This window comes from Ictalurus punctatus, unplaced genomic scaffold, assembly GCF_001660625.3.
Source record: "Ictalurus punctatus breed USDA103 unplaced genomic scaffold, Coco_2.0 Super-Scaffold_100056, whole genome shotgun sequence".
NCBI lineage: Eukaryota > Metazoa > Chordata > Actinopteri > Siluriformes > Ictaluridae > Ictalurus > Ictalurus punctatus.
The window spans coordinates 3,338,441-3,366,011 of NW_026521088.1; the positions used below are offsets into that span (position 1 = coordinate 3,338,441).

General features: G+C 39.9%; 1 protein-coding gene and 1 long non-coding RNA gene across 23 annotated transcripts; one reads left to right on the forward strand and one right to left on the reverse strand.

Moving 5' to 3' along the window:
* Positions 1-1,547: 1,547 nt before the first annotated feature.
* On the reverse strand, positions 1,548-16,264 carry LOC108261680 (myotubularin). Of its 10 annotated transcripts, XR_008394821.1 has the most exons (7): positions 16,174-16,264; positions 13,884-13,994; positions 13,085-13,773; positions 12,252-12,418; positions 3,385-3,606; positions 3,205-3,294; positions 1,548-1,665 (listed from the first exon to the last, which is right to left on the reverse strand). XR_008394821.1 is itself a non-coding variant. In XM_053678967.1 (6 exons), exons 4-6 carry the CDS (start codon positions 3,532-3,534, stop codon positions 1,639-1,641), a joined length of 267 nt encoding a protein of 88 aa, XP_053534942.1. In that variant the 5' UTR covers positions 3,535-3,606; positions 12,252-12,397; positions 13,884-13,994; positions 16,174-16,264; the 3' UTR covers positions 1,548-1,638. The 10 variants fall into 10 exon arrangements, 8 of the variants coding, with proteins under 8 accessions (XP_053534942.1, XP_053534945.1, XP_053534944.1 ...); XM_053678967.1 differs by lacking the exon at positions 13,085-13,773 and having other exon boundaries at positions 12,252-12,397; XM_053678970.1 differs by lacking the exon at positions 13,085-13,773.
* On the forward strand, positions 15,364-27,430 carry LOC128630460 (uncharacterized). 13 transcript variants are annotated; one of them, XR_008394824.1, is made up of 11 exons: positions 15,380-15,503; positions 15,999-16,188; positions 16,653-16,768; positions 18,894-19,127; positions 20,035-20,226; positions 21,517-21,639; positions 21,987-22,380; positions 24,547-24,674; positions 24,868-25,033; positions 25,761-25,887; positions 26,254-27,430. It is a non-coding gene; the product is annotated as an uncharacterized LOC128630460 (long non-coding RNA). The 13 variants fall into 13 exon arrangements; XR_008394829.1 differs by lacking the exon at positions 15,380-15,503 and adding an exon at positions 19,624-19,698 and having other exon boundaries at positions 16,001-16,188; XR_008394831.1 differs by lacking the exon at positions 15,999-16,188 and having other exon boundaries at positions 15,405-15,503.
* The last annotated feature ends 141 nt before the right edge of the window (positions 27,431-27,571 follow it).

Sequence of the window (27,571 nt, forward strand, 5' to 3'; positions counted from 1 at the left end):
AAAATTATGAGGGTTAGAGTATCGGCAGGAACCCTCTTGAGCCACAACACAATGTTCAGGCAAATTGGGCCGGCTGTTCAGTTAAAATGGGCCAATATAAAAAGATAACAGGTTGCGTACTCGGTTTAAGAGGTGGAAACGATTCAGGGTCATTGAAGGATTCAGCCAATGGGGTGAGTGACTTTTTTGGCATTTCTGTTAACATTGATTTCAGGGTCTGTGCTGAACTCGCTGTGAATTTCTTTCTATATCTTGTTTTGCTCCAGGTTACTGCGCTGTTGAAAACCTGAATGTCCAATTCCCTTATTTCAGACAAAACGGTTGCTATTACTTCATCGTAGTGTTCTTTTAAGATCTCTATATTATTGTCCATCCACTGTGCTGTGTTTTGTTTGACCTTTTCCAGTGTTGACTGGTTTGGAGAATTTTAATGAAAGATGTGAATTTTGTGACCTGTCTGAACACACTTGGTGGATAAGGATTAGCCGGTGTTGTGGCCGCCAGAATTTCTGAATGATGTAGAGCCTGTAAAAATTTGAAATATTTTGTCAGTGTTAAATCTACAGCAGTTTTTGATTTGAGAGACCTTGAATTTGGTTTTCACTTACATTTGCAGGTTCCCTTATCGGTACAGAGTCAGCCAAGACTTAAAATCTGTTGTGCAATACTACAGACATATTGTTAAAGTAAGTTCACTTTAAAAAGGAAGAAAGATGGAATAGCCTGTGCAAAGGGGAAGAATGAATAGGGGCAGAAAATCCTTTAACATGAAATAGAATTCAAAAAGGAGAAACAGTCAAGGAAATTATTCAATCAACACAACGCCAAATCAGAAACAAAACACATACCTGTGTACGTATAGGGAAAAATGTAGAAGTGATGCCATCTGGTGGATGAATTAAGGAATCATTCCTTTGATGGACATCTTGGAACATGTGCATAAAATACGCCTTGTCTTTCTTCACAGGACTGCAATTTTGAGGTCTGGGTGAGCTACTGGAATAAAATGGAGGAAGAACATCCCAACAGGAGAACAGGAAAACTTTCTTTGCAAAGTTGTATATATCCTTTTCTCTTCTTTGTTTTCAGTGTGCATACTCATTGTAGACTTTACGTAGAAAAGGATTGTACTTACTCCTTTCAGGGTTTGGTCATCATTGTTGTTTGAGGTTTAGTAGATCTCCTTTCCTCTCTGGATCCCATTAAAAAATTTAATTTATTTATTTTATTAAACATATTCCAGGGCTCCAGGCAAAAAAAGATCTTGGAGCCATTGGTTCCTAAACCCAAAATATTTATGTGCCAAATCAAATTTTCTAATTTTCAGGAGCCGAAATAGTGATGTCATATGACATATGATGATATCATTGTTAAATGGCTACCTCACACTGCCTTTTCTTTCCCTTCTGTACTGTCTGCCTTTGTTTACTCTGCCTCCCATAGTTTACACAATGTATTCTTTACATACACAATATGTGCAATGTTCAGTACGTTATATAATAATAATAATAATAATAATAATAATAATAATAATAATAATAATAATAATAATAATAATGAGTCTTTATTGATCACATATACATTACAGCACAGTGAAATTCTTTTCTTTGCATATCCCAGGTTGTTAGGAAGTTGGGGTCAGAGCACAGGGTCAGCCATTATACACTGAAAAAGAGTGTAAAAAAATTACCGTAAATACTTAAATGTGCAGTCATTTGTTTCTTTTTTTTCACTTTTTTTATTCATTTCCTGCTTATTCAGGCTCAGAGTCATGTAGGCTACATTGAATTTTATTTTCAATTCCCTCATCTCTTTTTCAGTGACTTTATCACTAGCACGTTGCACTGCTTTCACGATTGGGGTGGCACGAGGGGCAGACCTAGCAATGACACAATCCCTGGCGTGCTTATGTTTTTAACTGGCTGCATGCTTCTTCACGGTTTCTTTTTTAAAATGACTCGAACTGGTAATGAACTCTGTTTTACCAGCAATATCTTGTCCTGCTTTAGCACAAAAGGTGCAGTACATTTCCCCTTTGTCATAACGTAACCAGGCGAACTCTTGTAGCCAAGCTGATTTAAACTGTCTTGTCGGGATGAGAGCTGCAGAGACGGGAGAAGACTCAACTCGCTGCGCTTGGCTGTCATCATCTGTAAAAGATTGCACACCGATTGAAACGGGCTGGGATGACTCAAATGTCACTTGAGAACTTTCACTGGTCGAGTTGGTCTCAACATCGTCGGCATCTGATGTAGAGGAGGCAGGGTTTGGACAGGCAGGGAATGAGGAAAAAGTCTGATATTTTTCTTCTCAGCTGGCTAACGTTAGTTAACTACGCAGTTAGCTAGCCTACATATAACAGATACAGTCAAATTCCAATGAACTAAACCACATCAAACTAAATTAAACACCTTTAATAAAGTTCACTTCCAACTTTTTAACCCGATAAACGTGATGTTAAATCTGTTTCTGTTCATCTATGGAAACCATACAGGAGTGCAGGCGCTAGGGCAGGTACACGCATGCGCAAGAGGGGATGTGAGTTCAGTAGCCTAACACAACAAGACGTATAGTCATTTCTATTTAATTCGTTTTTTAATTTTGTTTGTGGGTAATGGTTGCCACTGGCGACTAGCAGAAAAAACATGGTCGCAAAATTAAAAAGTTGGTCGCATAGCAACCATTTTAGTCGCCATTTGAAGCCCTGTGGAAGGTCCTGGAAAAGAGAGTTAGTACTCATTATGATCTCTTACTTTAGAACATTAAAATAAAACAATAGTTCCCTCACAAACCTCTCTTTCTCCCCCCCTAACTCTTGAAATGAAAAAGACTTGCAATGTTACTGAGAAACTGGAAAGTGCAGTGTCCTCTCTGCCGTGACACTGGAGACTACTACCATAAAACTTCCATAAATAGATAACTTATAAATCTTAACTAGATCACAATGATCATACGTCTTTTTCTTTAAGTAACATGTTTATAATATGTTTACGATTAAGCTTAGACTATGTTTTGCGTACGCCATACTAGACCCAGTCAATGAGCTGTTACTATAGAAACGAGAACGAGCACATCACTATAAAGCTGTAATTTCCCTTGCAGCTGGAATCAGAATCTTGCTGTTACAGAAATGTCGCCAACGCCTTCTGACCAATCAGATTGGAGAATTCAACAGTGTTGTGGTGTAAAGCATCAGTAGCTGACCGGTCTCATCTGCCACACACAGTCGATGAACTGCACAAAGAGAGGGGATCGTTCCGAGTTGGCGTGATTTTCATCTCCAAGGCAGACACACTGAGAAACAGAGAGAGAGAGAGAGATGGGGTTAAATATACATGCGTTCACACGCCCACACACAACCACGCCCTCACTGCTCATACGCACCGAGGCCAGCTTGTGTCTGAAGCTGATCCACTCCTTCTCGATCAGTACCTGGAAGGCCCTGAGTGTGTGGTAGTGCGAGTCCAGCATCAGCATGGCCAGAGAGGTGAGCTGAGCCGTACGGTCCCAGTCGTCACTGCAGCACACCACCATCAAGCTCTTACTACATTCAACCTTATCTGCTATACCATTAACTGCTATACGCACTGCACCTGCTAATAACAGCTACACACACACACACACACACACACACACACACACACACACACACACACACAGAGTCAGGTCAAACAACCATCACTTCACTGACTGAGTAAAACACAACACACAAGGGTTCACATACAAGGTATCACAAATAGCTGTCTAGAACATGTAGATATTAATGAATTAAATAAGTACTTAATAATTAAAATGTAATGGTACCCCCTAGACATAACATGCCACCAATAAACGGCAACAAATTACCATTAGAGGTCCTAAGGGACCATTACAGATTCCATTAAAACCAATGCAATTCCCATTAAAACCATTACCAAATTGTATAAGGGTTTCTGTTGTCAAAACAAAGCATTTTTTTATCAGTCTAGCCTACAAGACAAAAAGCTGCCACTTGAGTGCATACAATTTCCTTGTGGATGGTGCTCTAGCATTTAACATGGTCTCTACAATCTCAGTTGTGAGAATAGAATCTATGAGCTGGGGCCCCTCAGGGTCAGACGCACAGTTTCCATAGTTCTGGCCAACGGTGATAAATCAGCCCTCCGGCTTGAGACAGTAGATCCACTCTAAGAGCTCAAATGGGGCACCTGACAGACCTTCCAGGACCACAGAAAGGTCCCAGGAAGGTATGCACGGCCTGCAGATCGGCCTCAGCCACCTGACACAACGCATAAACCTCGAAGTTGCCCCACAGAGGCTCCATCAACAGGGGCATGACTGGCCAAAATGGTGGCCACATAAACCCTGATTGTAGAAGGAGCCCACCCCGCTGAGAAACGTTATTGTAAGAACTCCAGGACTGTAGCTATTGTGCATTTCACTGGGTCTAGCTGAAGTTACTCACACCACAAGACAAAAAACTGCCACTTGAGTGTATGGAAAATATCTATGAAGTGCAAACAATATGTGTAACTGACATCTGGATATGTTAATGAAGTGAATTCAATATGTAACCAACATTTAGAATTATTACTTGAGCACTATCGTATAATCAATATTAGTTAAAAAAAACATAATCTATATGTATAATCAACAGTTAGAAGCATAATCTAAATCCATAGAACAATGTTTGATCAGGTTCTATTCTGAGTGGATTTAAGTTGAACGAACTCTGTGTTTCAGTGTACAACAATTGTTCTTCTGTATTAGCTGTCCCCTGTCTCCACAGCAATAAAAATTGGCTGTAGATATTCGCATGAGTAAATTCGCGTGAGTAAATAACTTTGAGGCAGATACAAATTAGGGAGTTAGGAGAGGGCCTCGGGAAAGGAGATAGATATCAGCGGGGACAACCGATAGAGACAGACAGATGCTCATTGAGGCCTTAGAAGGGAGTCAAGGTCAAGACACACAAGCCTGTGTGAAACCTTTTTTTGTAAAAGAAACCTTGTCCTCATGAAACCTGTTCAAGAAAAACAACTAACTGTGCATGTTCCACAAATTTAAGATAACACATAGACATGAATATTTAATTGTGGCAAAAGAAGATTGGTCTATTTCAACGAGGAAAGGCAAAACCCCACCTACAGAGACTATGCTGTAGAGATGGGTATATAAAGACATGTTTGTGTATGCATAATTCAGACACTCTGCAGACTGTCACACTTTATTGATTTTCAATAAAGTTTATTTCCTTTTTGACATCTACTAAACTCTCTGTCTCTGAAGTTTTTGACCTAGGCTAAAAGGCTGATTTTATTCAGGACACTCGCAGGCCACGATGGGTTCTAAAATTTGACAGAGGGGCCGGGCCAGGAACAGACGGATGGAGTGTTTGTGTGAAATAATATAAATGACATGGAAAAGCCATTACATGAAAGGATTTGGCCTTTAACAGGTAGCAAAGCATGAATATGTAAGGCTCATTGTACCAGTTGTTTTCCAAATGCATTAATTTGAGAACACAATAGAGAAACTCTCGTCCAGTTTCAGTAGGGACATTGTTGTTGATCTCCCTTTTTTGCCAGTGCATCAAACTCTGGAGTTAGTTTTGTTGTGGCAATTCTCAGGATAGATCCGAGGTGTTGGTCAGTTAACCTGGATCTGTGAGGGGCTTTGTTGATGTTCATGACGCTGAATGTCTGCTCACATACATAGGTCGAGCCAAACCATTGGAAACGTCTCATTAAGTGAAGCATAAAAGTCATTCAGTTTAAGAGAGTTGAACTTCTCCTTTAAGACGGAGTCAGACTGAAGATCGCTCAGTTCCAATTGCAGCTCCTGTGGTGCTGTTTCAGGGTCTTGTGACAAGGGACAGGACACCAGCTGAGCCGACGGCAGAATTCTCTGTGCAGGTCGCCCAGTGATCTGTATTTCTTCACGTTTCGGGACGCCTCTTTCTGCATGGCTAGTGTGGGGGAATGAGAGAGAGAGATTTGTTTGAAATTTGACTGGAGAATAAAGTCAGCTTGGATTTGAAGGCTCTAACATTTGTGTACATGTCGTGCACAAACTGATCTTTCCCCTGTAGCTTGATGTTCAGCTCGTTCGTGTGTGAAAATATGTCCACAGCAAACACAAAGTCACAAAGCCAGTTATTGTCGCTTAGCTCAGGAAATTTGTCGGATTTCCCCATTAACTCCAAAAATGCGATAATTTCCTCTTTGAGCTCCCACACTCGTTGAAACACTTTGCCCAAACTTAACCAGCGGACCAGAGAGTGGTAGAGGAGTCCTGGTGATCCGCATCAGTTTCCTCCAGGAACGTAAGAAACTGACGATGCTGAAGTCCCCTTGCTCGTATAAAGTTAACAAGTTTTACGACTGGATTCACGACATGATTAAGCTGCAATATAGACTTACACAGAGATTCCTGATGAATGATGCAGTGAAGGAAAATAACACCCTAGTCAGGGTTTTCCTCCTTCACTTTGTCCTGGATTCTTTTCAACACCCCAATGTTTTTTCCAGTTAAATTTGGCGATCCATCCGTAGTGACATTGGCAAGTTTACTCCAAGGTATCTTCATTCTCTCGATGACAGCAGACACCTGGTTATACAAGTCCTCTCCCCGTGTTTTTCCTTTCAGGGACTCCATGGTCAAAAACTCCTCCGTTATCTCAAAACTGTCGTTAATCCCTCAGATAAAATTAGGAGCTGAGCAGTGTCTTTTATGTCGTTACTTTCATCCAGTGCTCGTGAATATAACTTAAAAGACTCCGCCTTTTTATTTAATTCGCTGGTGATATCTTCGTCAATTAGTTCCACACGGCGAGTCACAGTCCTGTGTGATGAACTGATTTTTTCAAAATTGCCTTTGCTCTCCGGACACAGGAGACCTGCTGTCTCTACCATGCATTCTTTCAAAAACTCGCCTTCGGAGAAAGGCTTGCTAGCCTTTGCTAATTTGAATGCCAGCAAAACACTTTCCTTGGTACTTGACTCCTGAATCGCAGCTTGTCGGTGAAAATTTTTTTGCTGAGTCTGTAAATTATCCATCAACCTCTGAGCCGTAGCCGCCCGTTCTTGCGTTGACTGCTTGCTAGCATAGTTAGCATGCTTCGTGGCAAAGTGACGGCTGATATTGTATTCTTTGAAAACCACAACAGTTTCTTGGCATATCAGGCATACGACCGTTGATCGGACTTCAGTGGAAAAATATTTTGTTGTCCACTCCTTATTAAACACTCGGCACTCACTGTCCACTTTTCTTTTCTTTGGTCCACTCATTTTTACAGAAGGGCTCAAAGGGCAAAGCGAAAAAGTGAAGTAGAGAGTAATACACCACACTGAGGTTTAATCATATAATTTGGACAAGTTCGGATTAAAGCCGGATTAAAAATCCCAACGGGCCGTATATGGCCCTCAGGCCGTAGTTTGCCCATGCCTGTCTAAACATACATGCATCGACAGCTCCGTGTCAATAACACGATTTCCTACCACAAAAACGTGAGCGACTGCAAGCAAATATGACTCATTTGATCTACAGCTACTGTGCGGCTAGAAAGTTTAACGTTTACAGTTTTCTGTATTTCTCCATACATTTGACCTGAAACCTGATCAGATCTTCATCTAAGTCCTTAAACTAGGTAAAAGAGAACCCGGGTAACAACAGATGCAAAAAAAAAAACAGTAGTTTTTAGTTATTTATTAAGCAAAAATGATCCAGCGTTAAATATCTTTGTAGGAGAAGGAATGTGAAGTCTAGGAGTACGAGTTCATTTAAATGGGGCTGATTGAAGTCAGGCGTTTCAATCAAGGGAATGGCAATTAGGCCCGCCCATGTTTCAAGGACATTAACTTGGGTCTTCACCTTCAAAGTCTGGTCTTCACCTCACAGGTTTATGGAAGTGTGCCTTGCCTCGATCAAAGGACATTCCTGAGGACCTCAGAAAAAGAGAGTTGTCAATGCTCACCGGCTTGGAAAGGATTACAGAGCCATTTCTAAAGAGTTTGGCTTCCACCAATCCACTGTGAGGTAAATGACATACAGATGCAGGAAATTCAGCACCACTGTTACTCTCCCAAGGACTGGGCGTCCAGCAAAAAAGATCACTCCAAGGGTGTGGTGAATAATATCACAGTAAGTCATATAGGACCCCAGGGTAACATCTGAGAACCTACAGGCCACTACTTTCCATAAAAGAACACTGCTGCCTGTCTGAAGTTTGCTCACAACCATGTGGAAATGCCAGGAGCCTACTGGAAGAATGTTCTGTGGACAGATGAGTCCAGAATAGAACTTCTTGCTTTAATTGAAAATCATTGTTCGATACAAACCGAAAATAGCATCCCAACATAAGAACTTCATCCCAACCGTGAAGCATGGGGGTGGCAGCATTATGGTTTGGGGCTCCTTTGGGTCCGAACCAGCTTGCCATTATTGATGGACCTATGAATCCTAGATTGTACCAGGAGAATGTCAGGGTATCTGTCTGTGAACTCAAGCTTAACTGTAAGTGGGCCTTGCAGCAGAGACAACAACCTTAAGCACACAAGTACGTCTACAGAGAAATGGTTAAAGCAGAAGAAATTGAACATTTTGGAATGGCCAAGTCAGACCTTAACCCAATAGAAATGTTGTGGAGGACCTAAAAAGAGCAGTTCGTGCAAAGAAGTCTGCCAGCATCATTGAGTTGAAGCAGGAGGAGTGAGCCAAAATTCCTCAAACCCATTGTGCAGGATTGAGTGAGTCATCGGAAATGTTTGCTTCAAGTTATTGCTGCTCGAACGTCTCACACCGGTTACTGAAATCAAAAGTTTACATACTTTTTTCAGCAAAGGTGTTTAATGTTGGGTAATTGTGCTCAGTGAATAAATGTGAAAACTATAATGCATTTGTTTAATTGGGTTCTCTTTATCTAGTTTTAGGGCTTGGATGGAAGTTCTGTTCACATTTCAGATCAAATGAATTTAATTTTATACTTGTTTGCATTCTTTTTTGATTTTGGCTATACAATCATCATATTTTTATCTTTCATATATTTTCTGGATTGTTCTGGTAAAGTCTTTAAATTGCTGCTCCTGAAATCAAAACTGGTGTTTCGAGATGTTTTTGTATCTGTTATGGCCTCCAATACCATAGTTAAAAAAAAATTAAAAAGTCACTTCTGGGGAAAAATTATACAATTTTAATGCTTCAGCATGCACCAAACTTGTGTTTGTCCAATTAAATGCTCTCTAGAATGTGTAGGAATGTGTGGGTCTTGAAGCGGGTCTTGCTCAACAGTAGCAGCTCATTAGCATCAATGTTCTTCAGAGCTGGGCGTATCCCAAACACTGTTAGCTGTTGTGTAACACTTCAACATGCCACCACTCTTATTTCCTGTTTCAAAAAGAAATACGTCGTCATACAGAATCAAATCACAGCTCTCAAAGTTGTTTTGTGGGGACTGTAAAGTAAAAAAAATGAGCGCATTGTTCATCTTCCTTTAAAAGGTGCAATAATTTTATTTATTTATTTATTTTTCACTTGTACAAATAACCTTGGAGATATGTAAAACATGATAAAAATAATGGATTAAGTTGTGGCCTTAGCAAAAGTGCATCAAGTCACTTAGAAAACCTGTTTAAAAAAAGACTTCTGGTCTGGAAAGCTTGTTTGTGTTTGGATGTGCCTCCTGTCAATCATTTTAGAGACACTCTATGGGCAACCATAGATCCTGGGCTGGAGCTTTGTGAACATGAGCGGGAAACATTCAAATGTCAGAGTTACTATTCCATCAGCTCTGCATGACGTGACATCAATTAAATGTGCTAGAGCTCTGCTTCTCTGCACTTCTCCTTACAGTTTAGCCATTATGATGTAGTTCAACGCTACAAAAGGTTTGAGCAAACAGTAATGCCCTTCCTCAAACTGGGTTGCCTTGCAGAATGTTGTCAAGTTGCCTGGTAACTTTTAGATTAAATATCCGTGCAGTTAAAAGGACGTTAAACGGTTTTGTCCCTGTGAGCCTTTACTCTTTCAATTTTGACTCCAGCATGAGCCAGTCTAGTGTTTCTGACAACAGCTGAGTACCAGTTACAAGTAACAATAGTCTTCACAACACTGACACTGCAAATCTGCAGTTTGACCAAGCATGTGGCCTGAACGACTGCGAGTTCAAATCCTGTTTGGTGCCCGAAGATCCATAATCACTAATATCCCTCCAACTATGTGCTAAACGTTCATCACCTGTCAGTTACTTTGAAACAAAAAGTTTCTGCTGAATATATGGTTTGTACAGTATGTAAGATGTACCTTTTTATAAGTCCTGATTCTTTTTTTATTTTAAAGTGCACCTATTATATTTAAAAGTTTCAAAAATCAAAGCGAACGACAAACGGGTTTATTAACCCACAAAAGAAGGAACCGATTCTCAAGAGCTGAAACGAGTCGTTAGTAATTCCAGACTTACTTCCTGTACTAACCTACATAGGTTTGTAATAAAAATCCCTGGATCTGGTCTTCATCGGCTGCTCGGGAACAGACTGAGCTGAAACTCGTTATGGTAGTGGGCGTTTCCTTTTCGACACGCTGACAGCGGTAGACCAATCACAACAGACTGGGACACCTGACCAATCAGAACAGCGTATGCTCTCTGAAAGGAGGACTTTAGAGTGAATCTTTTAGAATGAATCATTTAACGAGTCGTTTTTGACGCTGGGTTGAAAAAAGGTAATGTTGCAATTTAAATCATGATGACATTAAACCCTCACCCTATATATATTTTATTAAGGTCAGAATCAGCCAGCCGTCCATTGTCTGTACCCCTTATCCTACACAGGGTGGCGGGGAGCCTAGAGTCTGGGCTGGGATGCCAAACCAACGCAGTGCGCAATTGCACACACACACCCCCATTCACACACTACGGACAATTTAGAGATGCCAATCAGGTTACAACACATTTCTCTGGACTGGGCGGGGGGACCCGGAGTATCCAGAGGAAACCCCCAAAGCACGAGGAGAACATGCAAACTCTGTGCACACAGGGCAGAGGCGAGAATCGAACCCCTAACCCTTGAGGTGTGAGGCAATATCACATGGTGCATGCAGTATCACATGGTCTAAATGTTTTACATATTTTCAAGATTCAGCACAAAATGTTAATATGCTTATGCAAGTGCTTACAATTAGAGTTCATAATTGTTCTAAAAATACTAACAATACATGCAGGCCTGACATACACTTATGTTAATTTTGTAATAACTGTATAAAGTAAGCTTATACTGTATGTGTCGCGACAGACCGACAGCCGGCGCACAAGGAACTAAAATCGCTCCTCCCGCGACTGCCGCGCTGGCGCTGAAGAGACAGCCCCGCTTCAATGTTTTGGACAGTCGGAAAGCACGTGGAGGTGGGCGGAGCCGCAGACACACCCTCTGGTGATGAATGGCGCGCCGCACGTGAAAATTCCACCATCCAGCAGACGAAGGGAGAGTATAAAAGGCCGCTTTTCCGCTCGAAAGGAGAGAATTCTCTCACATGAAGTGTGCCTGGATTACTGCCAGTTATCAGTATTGTTGGTACTGTATGTTTTCTTTCAGACGACCCGGACCCGAGCGAATTCTCCGGTCCCTGACTACAAACGCGGCGTTGCCTGACGTCTGAGAAGAGCCCTTGTTTCACCGGAAAGCCCCGGAGCGACTCTGGCAACCCCGCAATACACTGACCTCTCACCACACGCTGTCACGCCCACACACACACACACATACACACACTCCAGAACGTTATAAATAAAAATAAAAATAAATCTCATTTGTTAACGTTACGACGGCCTCCCGTGTGTCTGTCTCCACCCACCGCTGGCTAATTTCCCTATATATGATATCATAATATTTCTGCAGATTACAGTTAAATATCAGTTCAACCAATACAATTAACCGTTTATGCTGCAAGCATGGTTCCGATCCGTCCTTTCCAACAAAATGCATGTTTATTTCTCTTTGACTGTTAGTTATTTTGGCAGATCTGTATTAGCAAAAAATCAAAAACATATCACAGACTGTGTTCAACATCCCCACTAATCACCAAGTCACAACCATAATTTCTGTTAATTTGATCTGAATTCCAATCTGATTCATCCTTCTTTATCTGCAGCTGTACTTACATACTTATATACTGTATTCCTCATCTATGTAAATCTATTCAAGCATGGGACACAAAAACCAACATCAAAAAACGGCTTAGCTTGGTATTTTTATATTAGCAGACAAAACTGATTGAGGGTTTACCTGGCTCAGTGAGCACTTCCTTGGCCTGTGGGATGTCTATGAACTTCTTCTCAGCCTTGTTCTTCTCTTCAGGATCCTGGACGTTGTCTGGGTGTCACTGCTGTGAGAACTTCCTGTAGGCTTTAATGAGCTTCTTCTGGGCTATCCTAGTGGTCACACAAGCCCAGCTGTTTAGAACACATTAAAACATGACACACTTCAATATCAACCTAAGAAGCCAAAGGGTAGGTGACAGTCATTCTCGCTGTACTCCTTAGCACTTTCAAAGTCCTTAATGGCTGCATAGATGTGATGAACTCTGATTCAGGGGATCAGTCCCAGCTCTAATTTAGTCTAGGCCGTCTACGGCAGTTAATTCAGCTAATAAAGACTCGTATGAAGCTGTGCTTGATTAGGGATGATTAGAAACTAGACTCTTTATGGGGAGGGAGCTCAGGGGGAAATCTACAGATAGCAATTTTACTGTCACCAATATTAGCATGTTGTCAAACTTGATTGTGGGCAATAGAAGAAACCAAAGTGAAAAATGACCAACAGGTCAATGAAAGAAGTCTAAACTAAAAAAGTAAACTCAAAATTTTCACTACAAAATGAATCCTGGATGCCACCTGTTAATTATAAAGATCAATATGCAAGTTGTTCATGGTGGATTTTTCCTTTAATGACTTAATTTTCCTTTAATGACTTAATTTTCCTTTAATGACAAGTCAAAGAGTTACAGTAGGCTCCCTCTCTGAAGTCTTGCCTGTGACAAATCACCTGTTACCACCAACTCTTTTCAACATGATGCACGTCAATCTTCTTTTCATGTCTTATCATGGAGTAAAACTCACCGATGTGAAATCAGGTTTAACTCGATGTCACGTATCGTGACGGAGCGGAGATAAGACGGATGCAATTGCAGTATGAACAGTTGTTTATTTTAAAAGAGAGACAGGCAGACAAATCCAAAACGTGATCCAAAACAGGCGAAGGTCAGGCGATCGGCAAACAGGCATACACAGGGTTAAACATGAATCAAGGTCGTGTCACGGAAAACAGGGTCGATAAACTAAACGAGAAACATGAACTATGACGAGGAACTGGGAGCGGATAATCCAGCGTGAACTAACTCTAAACATGGACCGTGACTATTACCACACGAACCAATCTAACTCTACGATAATCTTCCGCGTTGTGTGCTGGGAGCCGCGCGGTATATATGTGGACATGATCAGCGTCTAAACTGATAAGCCTCTAAACTTGCTGAGGGCAATACAGGCACACGTGAAATCCCAGCCAATGACAGAACAGGGAGGAGACATGACAGAAACATAAACAAAACACACGTGTCCAGATGTCACTACTGTCAACAACGGAAAAGCAGGTGCTCGCGCATTCGCGCTTAGAGCACGCTGCTTCAAGGGGAAATCATGACACTCGATGACTTTGCTTAGATCCGGTAAAGCGGATTTAGACTTGTCCGTGGCCAGGTAGACGGTGGCTCTTCTGTAGTAGGCCAAGTATTTTTTCGGGTCACCGTCTACACACGGATGTCAGAAAGTGGTCGGTTAAGATTCAGACAGAATATTGTTTTTGCAGAAATAAAGAAATGATTGCTGGTGACTTTATGAGAAAAGCTCACCGACTCACCAACAGCTGCGTGGAAATGGGAAAGTGCGTCGGCCAGCTGTCCGGCAGCCAGGAGCTTCTTCCCCATCTCCAGGTGCTTCTCGACACTGTTCTCACTGCTGCATAGCACTCCTTTAATCAAAAGTAAACTCAGGCCAGGATATAGTAAAGTAAAAATATAGTGACAAATGGTTGGGTAGAATAATACCATTGCATTTCACTATGCTTGCAATTATTATTATTATTATTATTATTATTATTATTATTATTATTATTGATAAAAGACATGGACACTAATTTTCCTGTGTCATTTTTTAAATACAAAGCACACATCATTATCTTGGACTTTATCATAATCATCAGCACAGAGAGGTCTCATTATCAAGTCACATCTCTTTAGAGTCTATAGAAAAGCTTGGCTTTGTATGTAGAGTACTACTTAGTGCACTAGAAGAAACTTGTGAGATTCATTCCTTAAGACTAGTGAGGTCTAATGAAAAGTATTTCTGTAGAATCTGTACAGCTGTGTGACAGTTCAGTTTCCACACTATCTATCCAGTATATGAAGTCAGTACCTTCTTACCTTCGTATCGAAGATCCAACAGCACAAGCACAAAGGGCACATAATTTACTAGTTTGTATGCGACTGGTGTTATAGTTACCATGATATAATGTGTTTTTTGTTTTTTTTTGTAAACTCAGGTGTAGGAATATGAAGGCTTGGCTACAATGATGTTTAAAGAAGATAACCACAGCGCAGGACATGGTTTCCTCACATGCATATGAAAAAATCAGCTGCTGATTTGGTCTTTTTAATGTGTTCTCACTGAACATGAGACTAGTTAAGCAATGAAGGCAATACATCCCAGACCATAATATTTTCTGGACACGGCTTGGACACACTTTATTTGAACTTCCAATACACCAGGCACAAGAACGGTTTCTTTCCAGAGGCCTTCATTCATGGCCCTTAAAGAGTATTCTTAATCTTCAATACAGTGTCACTGTGACCTGTGATATACATATCAGTTATTGTATAAACGATTACAATTATTTATTATACATATTTTTTGCATTTAGCAATTTCATTCTTTACATATAAGTCATATATTACAAGGAACAACTCCAATTTATTGTTGTTATTGTTGTTTTGTTGTGTTTATCTAGGCTAGTTAATATTAACTATGTAAACACAACAAAACAACAACAACCATAAATTGGTTATAGATATTGCGATAAATTAGGTCACAATACACTTTTCTATGATGTTGTAGGTAAGGTGATATCCATCCATCCATCCATCCATCCATCTTCAATACTACTTATCCTTCAGGGTCATGGGGAACCTGGCGCCTATCCCAGGGAGCATCGGGCACAAGTATATCCTGGACAGGCCAATCCATTACGGCACAATCACATACACACTCGCACACCCATTCATACACTACGGACACTTTTAGACATGCCAATCAGCCTACCATGCATGTCTTTGGACTGGGGGAGGAAACCGGAGTACCCGGAGGAAACCCCCACAGCACGGGGAGAACATGAAAACTCCGCACACACAGGGCCTCAGTGGGAATCGAGCCCCCGACCCTGGAGTGAGGCGAACGTGCTAACCACTAAGCCACCATCCACCTGGTATTGTGATATCTTTTTTTTAGTAATTACAAAATAAATTGAATTGAATGAAAGCAGCTAATTATATGTAAATTTGCTGATGTTTTTAAAAGCCTAATCTTTCAAATATCTCCCTCCTTTTTTAAAAAAACGAATTTTCAGTCTTAGAATTTAGTTTTTGTAGGAATGAAATAAATAAAATATCTAACTCAGTTGAACAGTTCTTACTTGTTACTACTGGTACTACTTGTATTGTTCTCTGCTAGATATATATCGCTTTGCTTGTATTTTTCTCATTTGTTAGTCGCTTTAGATAAAAGCATCCGCTAAGTGAATAAATGTAATGCACTTTAAATCTATTCATTTATTTTACCCCCCCCCCCATCTGTTTACATGTTTTCACATCACGGCTACTTTGGTGACAGTTTGTTAGCTAAATTATATAGCATGATACATATCCCTGCTTGAGTGTGCGAGCATACTTGACCAATAAAACTGATTCTGGATCTGATTCAGAAAAATGGCAGTGATCCGTACGGAAGCCGAAGGAATCGACTCATATTGAAGAGCTAAGCCAAAGGATTCGGTTCACTTAAAAGAGCCAGTGCTTTCCATCATTGAAGGAAGTGAAGTGCGCGGTGAAAAAGCATCATAATGGACGCTACAGTGGCATGTAATAATTGTGGCTTACCGTACACGTTGTCTGGTAAAAAAATGTTTTAAACAAATTCTCTGTGTTTACTTATACAAGTATTTTCCGGACGCATCTTGGTTACACACTGCTGAATGCGCTGAATGCAATGTGGGTTCAGAACACACCTAATTAACCTAATTAGCTAGTGAACCTTTGACAATTAGCAGACTACATCCTCAATGTGAGCGTTTTAAAGTTAAACAGTGAGACTTAATTGATAAACATGGCCTTCGAGTTAGCTTGAGTTTAGTTGGCTAGCTAGCTAACGTCTTGCATTAAAGCTTAATTTTCTTTTCTTTCTTTTTTTTTTTTTTGCAGCGTGGTTTCTTAAAAATGATAAATAACCAAATTCCACAGAGCAAATGTTAGCCATGTGAAATGTTAAGAAGAGCAGTGGGGGAAATTTCCCTATGTGATGTTTAGCTTCATAAATAAGTGAACTTGATGTTTTTTGGTGGTTTTATTGCTGTTTACAGAGGGTGAGGTTGTGGGGAGGCTGCCCCATGTGCTCTTCTGTGTGGAGTGTCTCTGCTCTCTGGAGTGTCCTCAGGACTCCAACTCTGTCCCCTCAGTCAGCTGTCCCGAGTGTAGGGTGAGCACTGTTCACAACTCCTGTCCATGCAGCCATCACTCCCTTACTGCGCTACAGCATGTCAACCAGCTTTCACAACTCTTTTTAGGGAAAGTAGCTAAAGCATGCTCAATTTGTCACCAGATGACACCATAGACTAATTTTTTCTAATTACTTATGATATGGCAATGAATATTACTAACTAGTTTTAAAAAAGAAAGAGAGGCAGATAGGGTGCCGATACTTGTAGAGTTGCATAGATATATCATGAACATGTACATTTTTTAAACGCGTCTACAAATGAAGAAGGCAGGCAAAAAGAAGTCGTGAAAGGTGAGTAGTCTGAAGGAAATGGTTACTCGTTTGTAAGTATCAACAAGAAAAGTGTTTAAAATGAAGAACTATGGGACAGTAAAGTTATTAAAACATAACTTTCTCAGATTTACTAAGTAGATAACACTAGTTGGTCATTACTACACACCATAACGTTAGATAAGTGTGTCTGAGTTTAGTATTTATGCAGACCTTTTATTTATTTTTTATTCCTCCACCACTAAGTCTGTCCATCCATCTGAGGTTCTCATTAATGCAATATCTCAACCAGTGGTTGAATGTTTGTAGGAATTCTATAGACTATATAGTTGTTGTAACCAGCAGATGACTCGATTAGTATTTGGAATTGATCCAAAAATATAAGAGGTCACAGCAGTTTCATGTTTAGGAACTCAAGGCCCTTTATTGTTTTTTTTTGGCTAGCTACGGTTTTGCCATCATTCCATGCTTCTGTGTGTCCTTGCTTTTGCATGAGATTCTTGTTTAGTGTGACATCTCAAGAACGAAAGGTTGAATGTTTTATAGTGTAGCAGCAGCGGCAGGTGGAACACAGACAGAGTGAGACTGGTTAAGAGAGCTTTTATTTTGTAGCATGGGAATGCAGAAGGGTCATGGGACACTCTGCCCTGGGGCAGCAGTCTGTGAGGGAGGTGTTAGAGAGGAGTGTGGTTGCTATGGGCCAGGCAGAGTGGTGTAGGTCGGTAGCAGAGTGCGAAGGAAGCGTAGGTAGTGGGGGGGAGAGAATTGCTGTCATCATCGTCATCTGCAAGACATAGAACCGAATTGATCAGCATAGACACGTAGACAAAAGCTGCTCAAGCTGCTGAGGTTGTGATGCCCTTTTATCCTCTCCAGTCTTCTCTGAGAGGGTGAGGAGTTGCAGTGTTTATCTGCCGCAATTTGTGCTCTATTTCCCCACCTCATGCTCTGCTGCAGTCGACAACAGTGGTGCTGAAATGACTGTCTGTTCAGCACCCAGGTGGCAGTAGTGTGAGGAGCATTTTTCACCTCTTCAACAGGTTCACGTGGAACCTGTACGTTTCTGCTCGCTTATCGGCTGCTGCAGATGTTATCGTCAGCTGCTGGAGGCTGGCCTCCATTAGTTGCTGCAGCATGGAATCCATGTTTTTATTTTTAAATTTTTTATTATTATTATATATTTTTTCCTTTATTTTTTTATTTGGCCGCGTCTGTGCTCATTCCCGTATCCTTCACCAGACTTACAAATGAGAAAATACAAGCAAAGCAATATATCAAGCAGAGAACACTGCAAGTAGTGCTACAATAGAAGATTTTTAATTGAGTTCTAGAAGATGCAAAAATGTAATCAGCCCTGAGATTCTAACCAGCGACCTTGGCGTTCTTACCACCACACACTAACTAACTGAGCTACATTGCCACATATATAATATATCATAATAGTTTCGAAGAGAATTTTTAAGCGAATATTTTTAAGTGTCCAAAATTATATGGACGGCGCTCCGTGCAGCGGGGAAAGCACTCAGACATAGCCCGGGGAGGGAGCGTCATGTCGCACAGACTCTGGCCAGCTCCAGGCTGATCATCGCTGATTTTTTCCCTGGGCGTTGAAGAGTTATCATTGATGAAATTGTTACTTTACATTTATTTGGTAAAAAGCTTAGACTTTTTTGGAACATTCGGCCGTTACATCGGGCGATGAACAGTTCCCAGATAGCAAGCACATTTGGGCCGATTCTGGTAGAAATGCGCCACTGTCAGCTCAATGCCGGTATCGGTGAAAAGGTAATTGCCCAGAGCCCTGCTGACCGTTCACACCACTTCTCGTTGACAGACGGTTTTTGCTATGTGGGCCAATCTCAGCTGAAAGCAGGTGTACTTGCGGCAGGTCCATACTCTGTGTAGCGGTGTGTATCTGCTTTTTCGAGTTCGTTAAGTCACAGACGGGCCACAGCTAAAATTAAGGAGCTCAGCCGCCTGGAAAACACTTTTGACGGTTAAATCAGTTAGGATACTCGAGGCTGCAGTCATTCTTCGTTTTCAAGAGGAATCATTTCAGCTGAAGAAGGTAAGTAATTTAATTGAGTAATTTCAGTCTACAATGTTGTTTGATATTTAAAATGTCATGGAGAAAATGTTTTTTAAAAATCTTTTCAATGGTATGTGTGATTGTGACGAGAACATCAGATGGCGTACTAGCAGCTAGCTAGCCGGCTAGCTAATTTAGCTTAAGAGGCAGCTCGACACTTTTTTTTTATAAAGCTTTTTTAATTGCTCTACAAATAAGATAAACTCCTAGTTTATTCCTCCCCTTTCCTGTTTTACTACTTTTTATTTAACTTTTTTAATATGTTGTGTCAGAAAACCCACACAGTTTGCAGCATGCTGTGTCCTGTTATTAGATTATATTGTCCACTTGGCAGTATAACAGACCTGTTGTTCGGCTCAACACTGTATTTCTTATGTGCAATTCTTAGCCTTAGTCTAGCAATATACTAATTTTTTGTCTCTTTGAGTGATCCTGAAGGGATTGAATAATGTTTAAATGCAACTGTATTTTAAAGACAGCGATAAAGAGGGCAGGACCTGGCCAGACCTCCAGTCAGACGTGGAAGTGTCTGGGTAAAGACCACCAAGGTGTAAAACATGCAGATATTTGTTCAGCACATCGCTATTGCTATTCCCTCATGCTTTGAGAGCATATTCAAAGTTGTATTTTTCATGAAACATTGTAGAATTTGGCAATATAGTCAATATTTTAGACTCTTTCACAGAGTCTGGAAAGAGTGGACGATATGCCATGTGAGCGTATTCTTCTGCTTTCTGATTGACTTTCTTTTGTAGGTATTAATTAACCATGATTTCCACTCAGCCATCTTACTGGAATTGTGTAGGTTAGGAATAAGACTGAGGATGGAGTTGTACAGTTTTGTAGTGTGTATCATTTGTAAATATTGTTAACTTCTTTACCATAGCCATGCTGAGGGAGGTGTTAACTAAATTAGAGATGGTGCTGGACCAACAAACCACTGAGATTGCTTCAACTACAGGAGGTCCAGGTGCAGCCTTTGGATATTGATGAAGATTTACTGCCCCTGCAAGACCTTCCTCAACTGTGTAGTCTGGAGCAAAGGATGCAACAGAGCCCAGATTACAAGCAAAATCTGGTGAGAATTTTTTCTCTTTTTTTTGTTAACAACTGCTTGCACAATTACACAGCTACTGAGAGCATTTCTGTTTTCTCAAGGTGACACACTCGTACTCAAAGCACAAACATTGAACACCACTTTGATATGAGGGAACAGTTATGACCTAATCTTTGGTAGAGGAGGAAAACATGGAAAACACACAGGGCAGGGTAACTGCAGAAGTAGTGAGAAGCACTGACACTTTTGACGAGGCAATACATGCTTATTAATTTTATATATTATATTATTTTATATTATATTATTGTTTTAAGAATCCTCAGTTTCAGGTAAACTGGTTGGAGCTTATTGACAGGGCGGATGTGCTCAACTGCACTTGGTGCATATTGGTGATTACTAACTCCCTGGAAAAGAACCTCAATTGGAGGGGAATCAATAGAAAGACTTCACTGTCCGCTCTCCAACTCGGAGAGGTCGTGATTGGGAAGTATATCTGTTTACATACAGAATTAGCTGTCTCTCTCAGTTGATATGTAAGGGGTAATCCACGGCTAGATGTGCATTAAACGATTTTAGTGCATGATGTGGAGGAAATGATCCACTCGTTCAAATCGTTTAATGCACACCTAGCCATGGATTACCCCGCCTATACCATGGTCTTTCCACAATTAATAATGTTAAAGCTGTCATTGGTTTAGAAGTGCAAACTTTGATTAGAAGTTTAAAATGATCGTTAATTTCTATTAGTTAGGTCGTTAGATCTGGAATTTTGCCCATTATAAATCAGACACAGAGATAAAGTAGTGTGATGAGATTGCATTTATTTGAATGAATTGACAGATATCTATCAGAGAGAGAGAGAAGGAGAGAGAGAGATCAAGCGTGTATGAATTACGTGCATCATAGGTGCCTCTCAGCAGTCAGTGTTGCGCAGCAGTAGTGTAGTAAAACTAAGAGTTGAATTACTTCAGAAACAGTGATGGTACCACCTCGTTGCTGAGAAATATCATGTAGCTTTTCACCAGCAAAGCTATTTTTATTGTTAGAGTTGCAGAAAGCGCTGGCAAGATGTGTCTGTTCATATGAATGTCTCTGTATGCTCAAGTGTCTGCGTGTGTGTGCATGTAGGCTGCGCATTGATATAGAAATGATTACGGTGATCAATCTGACGGGAACTCCCTGTGCAATAAACGGTTATAATGCACACCTTCCAGCCAATCAGAATCCAGTATTCACAGTGACCATGGTATAAGCATAGTTAATGCTTAAGATTCATAATGACTGTATGATATGTATTGCTTTATTCCAAAGTTCATAGAAACCTCTTTACGGCTAACGCTGCAGAGATGGAGGTCGAGAGGACCATGAAGAGGTGGCTCCAGCTGGCATCAGATCAAGAGTGTGAGTGCAAGAGAAGTCTTTTGCAAAAGGAAGGTATGTAGTGTTTTAACTGTGGTGTTTTTGTGGTATTTGTTAAAATGTTCCTACTGTAGTTTATTTTTAATTGTTTATAAAAAATTGTTTTTAAAAAAATCCTTGCTGTTTTTAAATGGTGGAATTTGTGTGTGTGTGTGCTTGGTAGCTGGGTGGGTACACAGTTGCGGTCGGAAGTTTACATACCCCTTGCTGAATCTACAAAATATTAATGCTCTTAACAAAATAAGATTGATCCTGTGCAATCGTTGGGAACTACATTGTGCGAAATGTCCGCGTCGCTTCAACAAAGGGTAAGGTGCACACACAGTTTTTCTTTTGCTTGTGTCCTTGATGTCGCTGAGCAGCTACCAGGAATCCTGAAGAAGGACGAGTGCATTGGAGCAGTCGTGCCGCATGCGGGGGCAAACATCAGGCTTCGGCAGACGGAGGTTCTGAAGAGGGACTTCGCCAGCCTGATCGAGACGGTACGAGGCAGATCACCCACCGCGAAGATCATCGTCTCTGGACCTCTTCCCTCATACAGATGTGGAGCTGAAAAGTTCAGTAGACTTCTAGCATTAAATGATTGGTTAGTTTCTTGGTGTAATTAACAGGAATCTGCTGTTTGTTAATAACTGGAATCTGTTCTGGGAGCGTCCTAGGTTGTTTCGTCCTGATGTCCTGCACTCCAGCAGCTTCGGAGCGGAACTGCTGTCAGACAACATCTCCAAGACACTACAAACCAAGTGACTGCCTACCGTAAGCACATCTTCCTACAATAATGTTCATCATAAGCAATGTTCAATTAATAGTTTAACACCTGTAGTACATACTATGGAGACTGTGTCTGTTCCCTGAGCTATACAAATACATAGACAATTTCAGAATGTTTGTTTTAGTAACCTAATTAACCTAAAATTAGATCATACTGAATGCACATCCAGCACCTTTAATCTGAAGCTAGGACTATTAAACATTAGATCTCTTGCGTCTAAGGCTCTTATTGTTAACGAAATCATTACTGATCAGGGATGTAATTTAATGTGTTTAACGGAGACTTGGATTAAACCAAACGAGTACCTAGCATTAAATGAAGCCAGTCCTCCTGGATACAGTTATGTACATCAGCCTCGTTCAACTGGTAGAGGAGGAGGTGTTGGTCTCATCCATAGTCAAAATCTAGGCGTCACACAAAAACCTAGTCATAAATTTAATTCTTTTGAAATTCTTTATACCAGCATAACTTATGTAGCCACTAAAAATAAGTAAATTCCACTAATTATTATTTACCGACCCCCAGGGCCATATACTGAATTTCTTAGTGAATTTGCAAACTTTATCTCAAACCTGGTTGTTTCTGTAGATAAAGCATTAATCGTCTGTGATTTCAATATTCATTTTGATAACTTGGAAGACCCTCTGAGAATAGCGGTTGTGTCCATCTTAGATGCAGTAGGGATTAATCAGAACGTAATCAGACCTACTCATAATGGTGGTCACACTCTTGACCTCATACTAACATACGGATTAAATATAGAAAATATTGTAATTTTTCCACAGTCTGAAGTTGTCTCAGACCATTATCTTATCTCGTTCATAATACATATTGATCATAATATTTCCACCTCCGCTACCGTGTAAAACGTACTTTCACATCAGCTACTGCACCGAGCTTCATAAATAACCTCCCAGAGACATCAATTATATTTGGATCACCGTCTGATCCCACAGAACTCGATCAGGCAACTGAAAGCTTGGAGTCAACACTCCGCTACACGCTAGATAGAGTGGCTCCACTCAAATGAAAAATAATTAGAGAGAAAAAGCTAGCACCCTGGTATAATGATCAAACGCGAACCTTAAAACAGACAACTCGACAATTAGAACGTAAATGGCATCAAACCAAATTGGTGATATTCCAAACAGCATGGAAGGAGAGCCTACTGAAATATAGAAAATCTCTTAGCGAGGCTAGAAAAATCTATTTCTCTACCTTAATAGGAGATAAAAAAAACAATTCTAGATTTCTATTCAACACAGTAGCAAAATTTACTAGGAATAAAATCACTACAGAGAGAAACACTCAATCATTACATAGCAGTGAAGATTTCATCAAATTTTTCATTGGTAAAGTTGAAAATATTAGATGTGAAATTCAGGCTATTAAATTAAAACCAGACAGTATTATAACTCACCCTGTAGATGATAATATAGCAATATCGGATCAATGTTTAGAATGTTTTACTCCCCTTAGAGAGACCAAACTAGCTTCATTAATCTCTTCAGCAAATTCATCAACTTGCTTACTAGATCCTGTACCTACATGTATCTTAAAAAGATTTGTCCAGGAGTAATTGAACCACTTTTAAATATAATCAACTCTTCCCTTAGCACTGGCTATGTACCTAAATCACTTAAACTAGCAGTTATTAAAACCCTGATTAAAAAACCTGACTGACCCGTCTCAACTGTCCAGCTATAGACCAATATCACATCTCCCCTTCATCTCCAAGGTCTTAGAAAAGGTTGTACACAGCAAAGTTATGCTCGTACTTACATAGGAACAACATTCATGAAATGTATCAGTCAGGATTTAGACCTCATCATAGCACAGAGAGAGCGTTAGTTAAAGTAGTAAATGACCTTCTACTGACCTCTGATCAGGGTTGTGTCTCGTTGCTTGTGTTACTTGACCTTAGTGCAGCTTTTGATACTATAGATCACACTATTCTCCTTGATAGATTAGAAAATGTTGGCATTAAGGGAACAGTCCTCTCCTGCCTCAGGTCTTATTAGACCGATCGTTATCAGTTCAGTTCGTAGATGTAAATGGAGACTTCTCCACGCATACCGAGGTTAAATTTGGTGTTCCACAAGGTTCTGTTTGAGGCCCACTGCTTTTTACTTTGTATATGCTACCTCTAGGTCAAATTATTCGTAAACATGGAATGAACTTCCACTGTTATGCTGATGATACAGAGCTGTATGTTTGCAACTGAACAATAACAACAATAAACAACAACTGAAGAATAGCGAAAAACTTCAACTGTTTTGTAAGTCAAACTTTTTAATGTTCACCTGGAATTTGACTCAATAATAATAAATCTCAGAATAATAAATCTATATGTTTACATGAACTGAAGTTTTTGATCATAATATCAAAATTGTCATACAATCCTAAATGATGGAATTGTATCTTATGTTGGACCATGTATTCCAGAGATTTTTTATTTGAATTTCTTGTAGCGTGCTTACTTGAAGACGATGAGGCGGAGCAGCATCGGAGAGACAGTTCGCTCCATTCTCCAAAGAATCGGGGAGAACAGTCTGTGGTGTATGTTTTCGTTGAAAGCGTCAAAAGGTGGGAAGCTGGCTTTGACTGATCAGGATGAAGTGTATGGCCTTGTACACTGTGAGTATGAAGGATAAAAAATGTATACCGTAATTTTCGGACTATTGAGCGCACCTGAATATAAGCCGCACCCACTAACTTTAAAAAGAAAAAAAATTTTGTACATATATAGGCCGCACTTGTCTATAAGCCGCAGGTGTCCACGTTGTAACGCGAGATATTTACACAGAAAGATGTTACACAAATAGATTTTTTAAACTTTTAATTAAATACGTACCTTAAATGCTTTTTTCCTGAACAGTGCGTGCCAAGCTTACATGCAGCAGCTCTATTTCCTTCTTCAACAGCCAGATCGATCGCCTTTAACTTGAAAGCTGCATCAAATGCATTTCTTCGTGTGTTTTCCATGATGAGGGTGTGTGCATGAAGCGCAAATGACTGATCTGAAGAATTTAGTGTGAGTGTGTTTGATTTAATTCGAACAGTTTCATTGGTCCACTGTGACCTGTTCGGTAATTTCATTGGTCCGATGTGACAAGGCTAAATGTTTTGGCGGCATGAAGCTCGTTAGCCCATAAAAATCCATAAATTAGCCGCATCATTGTTTAAGCCGCAGTGTTCAAAGCGTGTGAAAAAGGTAGCGGTTTATAGTCTGGAAATTACGGTACATGACAGTATATGCCTCCTTTGCAAACTCTTGAGAAGAAAGTCTTGCCTTCAGAAAACGGACATTTTCTCTGTTATTGCATTCCAAGGCTGAATGTTTTTGTTGATATTTATGTTACAGATATTGCCGAACAAGCACATGGACGTGAATATACTGTTGCCGGTTGCAGAGAGGCCATCGGCAGCTACCTAAAAAATGCCCCAGGCAGGAAAAGTGTCAAGAAACACATTGAGTGTTTATGATGAAGGTTAGAATTTAAATCTACAACTTCTGTGGTTCTTTTTCTTTTCTCATTCATACAGATGTGCCATTGTGTAACACTGTTGACTGACTCATTAGTTTTTATATCCCTTTGAAAAGCAAAAACCTTTCCACTATGCATATAACTGAAAGTGCATACATGCTCCAAACCTTTTGTGAATATTGATGATTGATTTGGAGGTTTCAAATTATGAGTGAATTGTGGTTCACTTTCTTGCGATCAGGAATGTGTAGCTAATGTCTGTAGTTTACTGATTCCGAAATTGTTGGTTCAGACTGCATCATATAGTACAAGTATATAACAATGAAATGAAATGCCATATATTCAGATATATCCACTGTCTGTTCACAGCAGAGCTACATGGGATCTCCAGTGCGTCCTGCAAGAATTGGGCCTTAGTCCAGTTCAGATTCAATTTTGTAATCTCATTCCTCTCCCTCGCGTGACAGCCTCCAAACAGTACAATTCTAATGAGCTTGAATATACGGGGAATTCCATTGGGTTTGATGTCTGACTAATAATTTTTTTCTTTGATTAGCAATACATAGGAACTATATCTGGCTATTTTGTGTGTTACAATATTGAATGTCATTTTTCAGCTTTTAACTTCGTCTGCATTTACTAAAATTCATGCATGTTTATTAAAAATATTCATGGAGTTTGTTAAACTATATAATTGTTGTCTGTCATTCATAAGATTCGTCATGCGAATTCCATAGACCAGAATCTAACATCCACATTATTGAAGCTTGTTTAATCACGGGTTTGTTAAAGCATGCGGTATGTTATATGCTTTAATTGTATCTTGCCACATAATGTTGGAAAATGAGTACTTGTGTACTTTTCAAGAAATTAGATACAAAAAGGATTACACATATCTGATTAGAAAAAATAGCATCATAATGTGTGTAACTTTGTGTATAAATATTGTGTAGTGTATTTACACCACATTATGAGGTGTATATACAGGCAATTACAAAATACTATGTGCATGTTGTTGAGTCTTTCTGGAATTCTATATCCCTGTTTTATAAAGCACTGAATGGTTTGGGTCCAATATATATTTCTGATCTACTGGTACCTTATGAACCATCCAGACCTCTGAGGTCATCTGGAACAGGTCTGCTTTCTGTTCTCAGAGTCAAAACTAAATGTGGAGAAGCAGCATTTAGTTTTTATTCTCCACATATCTGGAACAAACTCCCAGAAAACTGCAGATCTGCCAAAACTGTCAGTTCTTTTAAATCAAGACTGAAGAATTTTCTTTTTGCTGCTGCTTTTAAATCAATCATCAAGGTATTTTAATTAATATCTTATGCTGCACTGTAACCTTTTTAATCTGTTTTAACCTGTTTTTTATTTGTTTGTTTTTATTATTACTTTTTTTTTTTTTATTTTATATAATGTGTATGAACTCTTTTTAATGTCTTCTTTTTAAATGTTGCTTTGTGTTGCTTTTATGTAAAGCACTTTGAATTACCCTGTTGCTGAAAATGTGCTATACAAATAAATTTGCCTTGCCTTTGTGGATCTTCTCCAGTGAAATAGATGAGGCCACCTACGGAACGCATTAATTTACATAGGAGCAGCGATGAGAATAGAAATGTATTTCTAATGTTAGTTGAAATTTCAAAGATTAAGGTAATGTATCATACATTATTACATTACA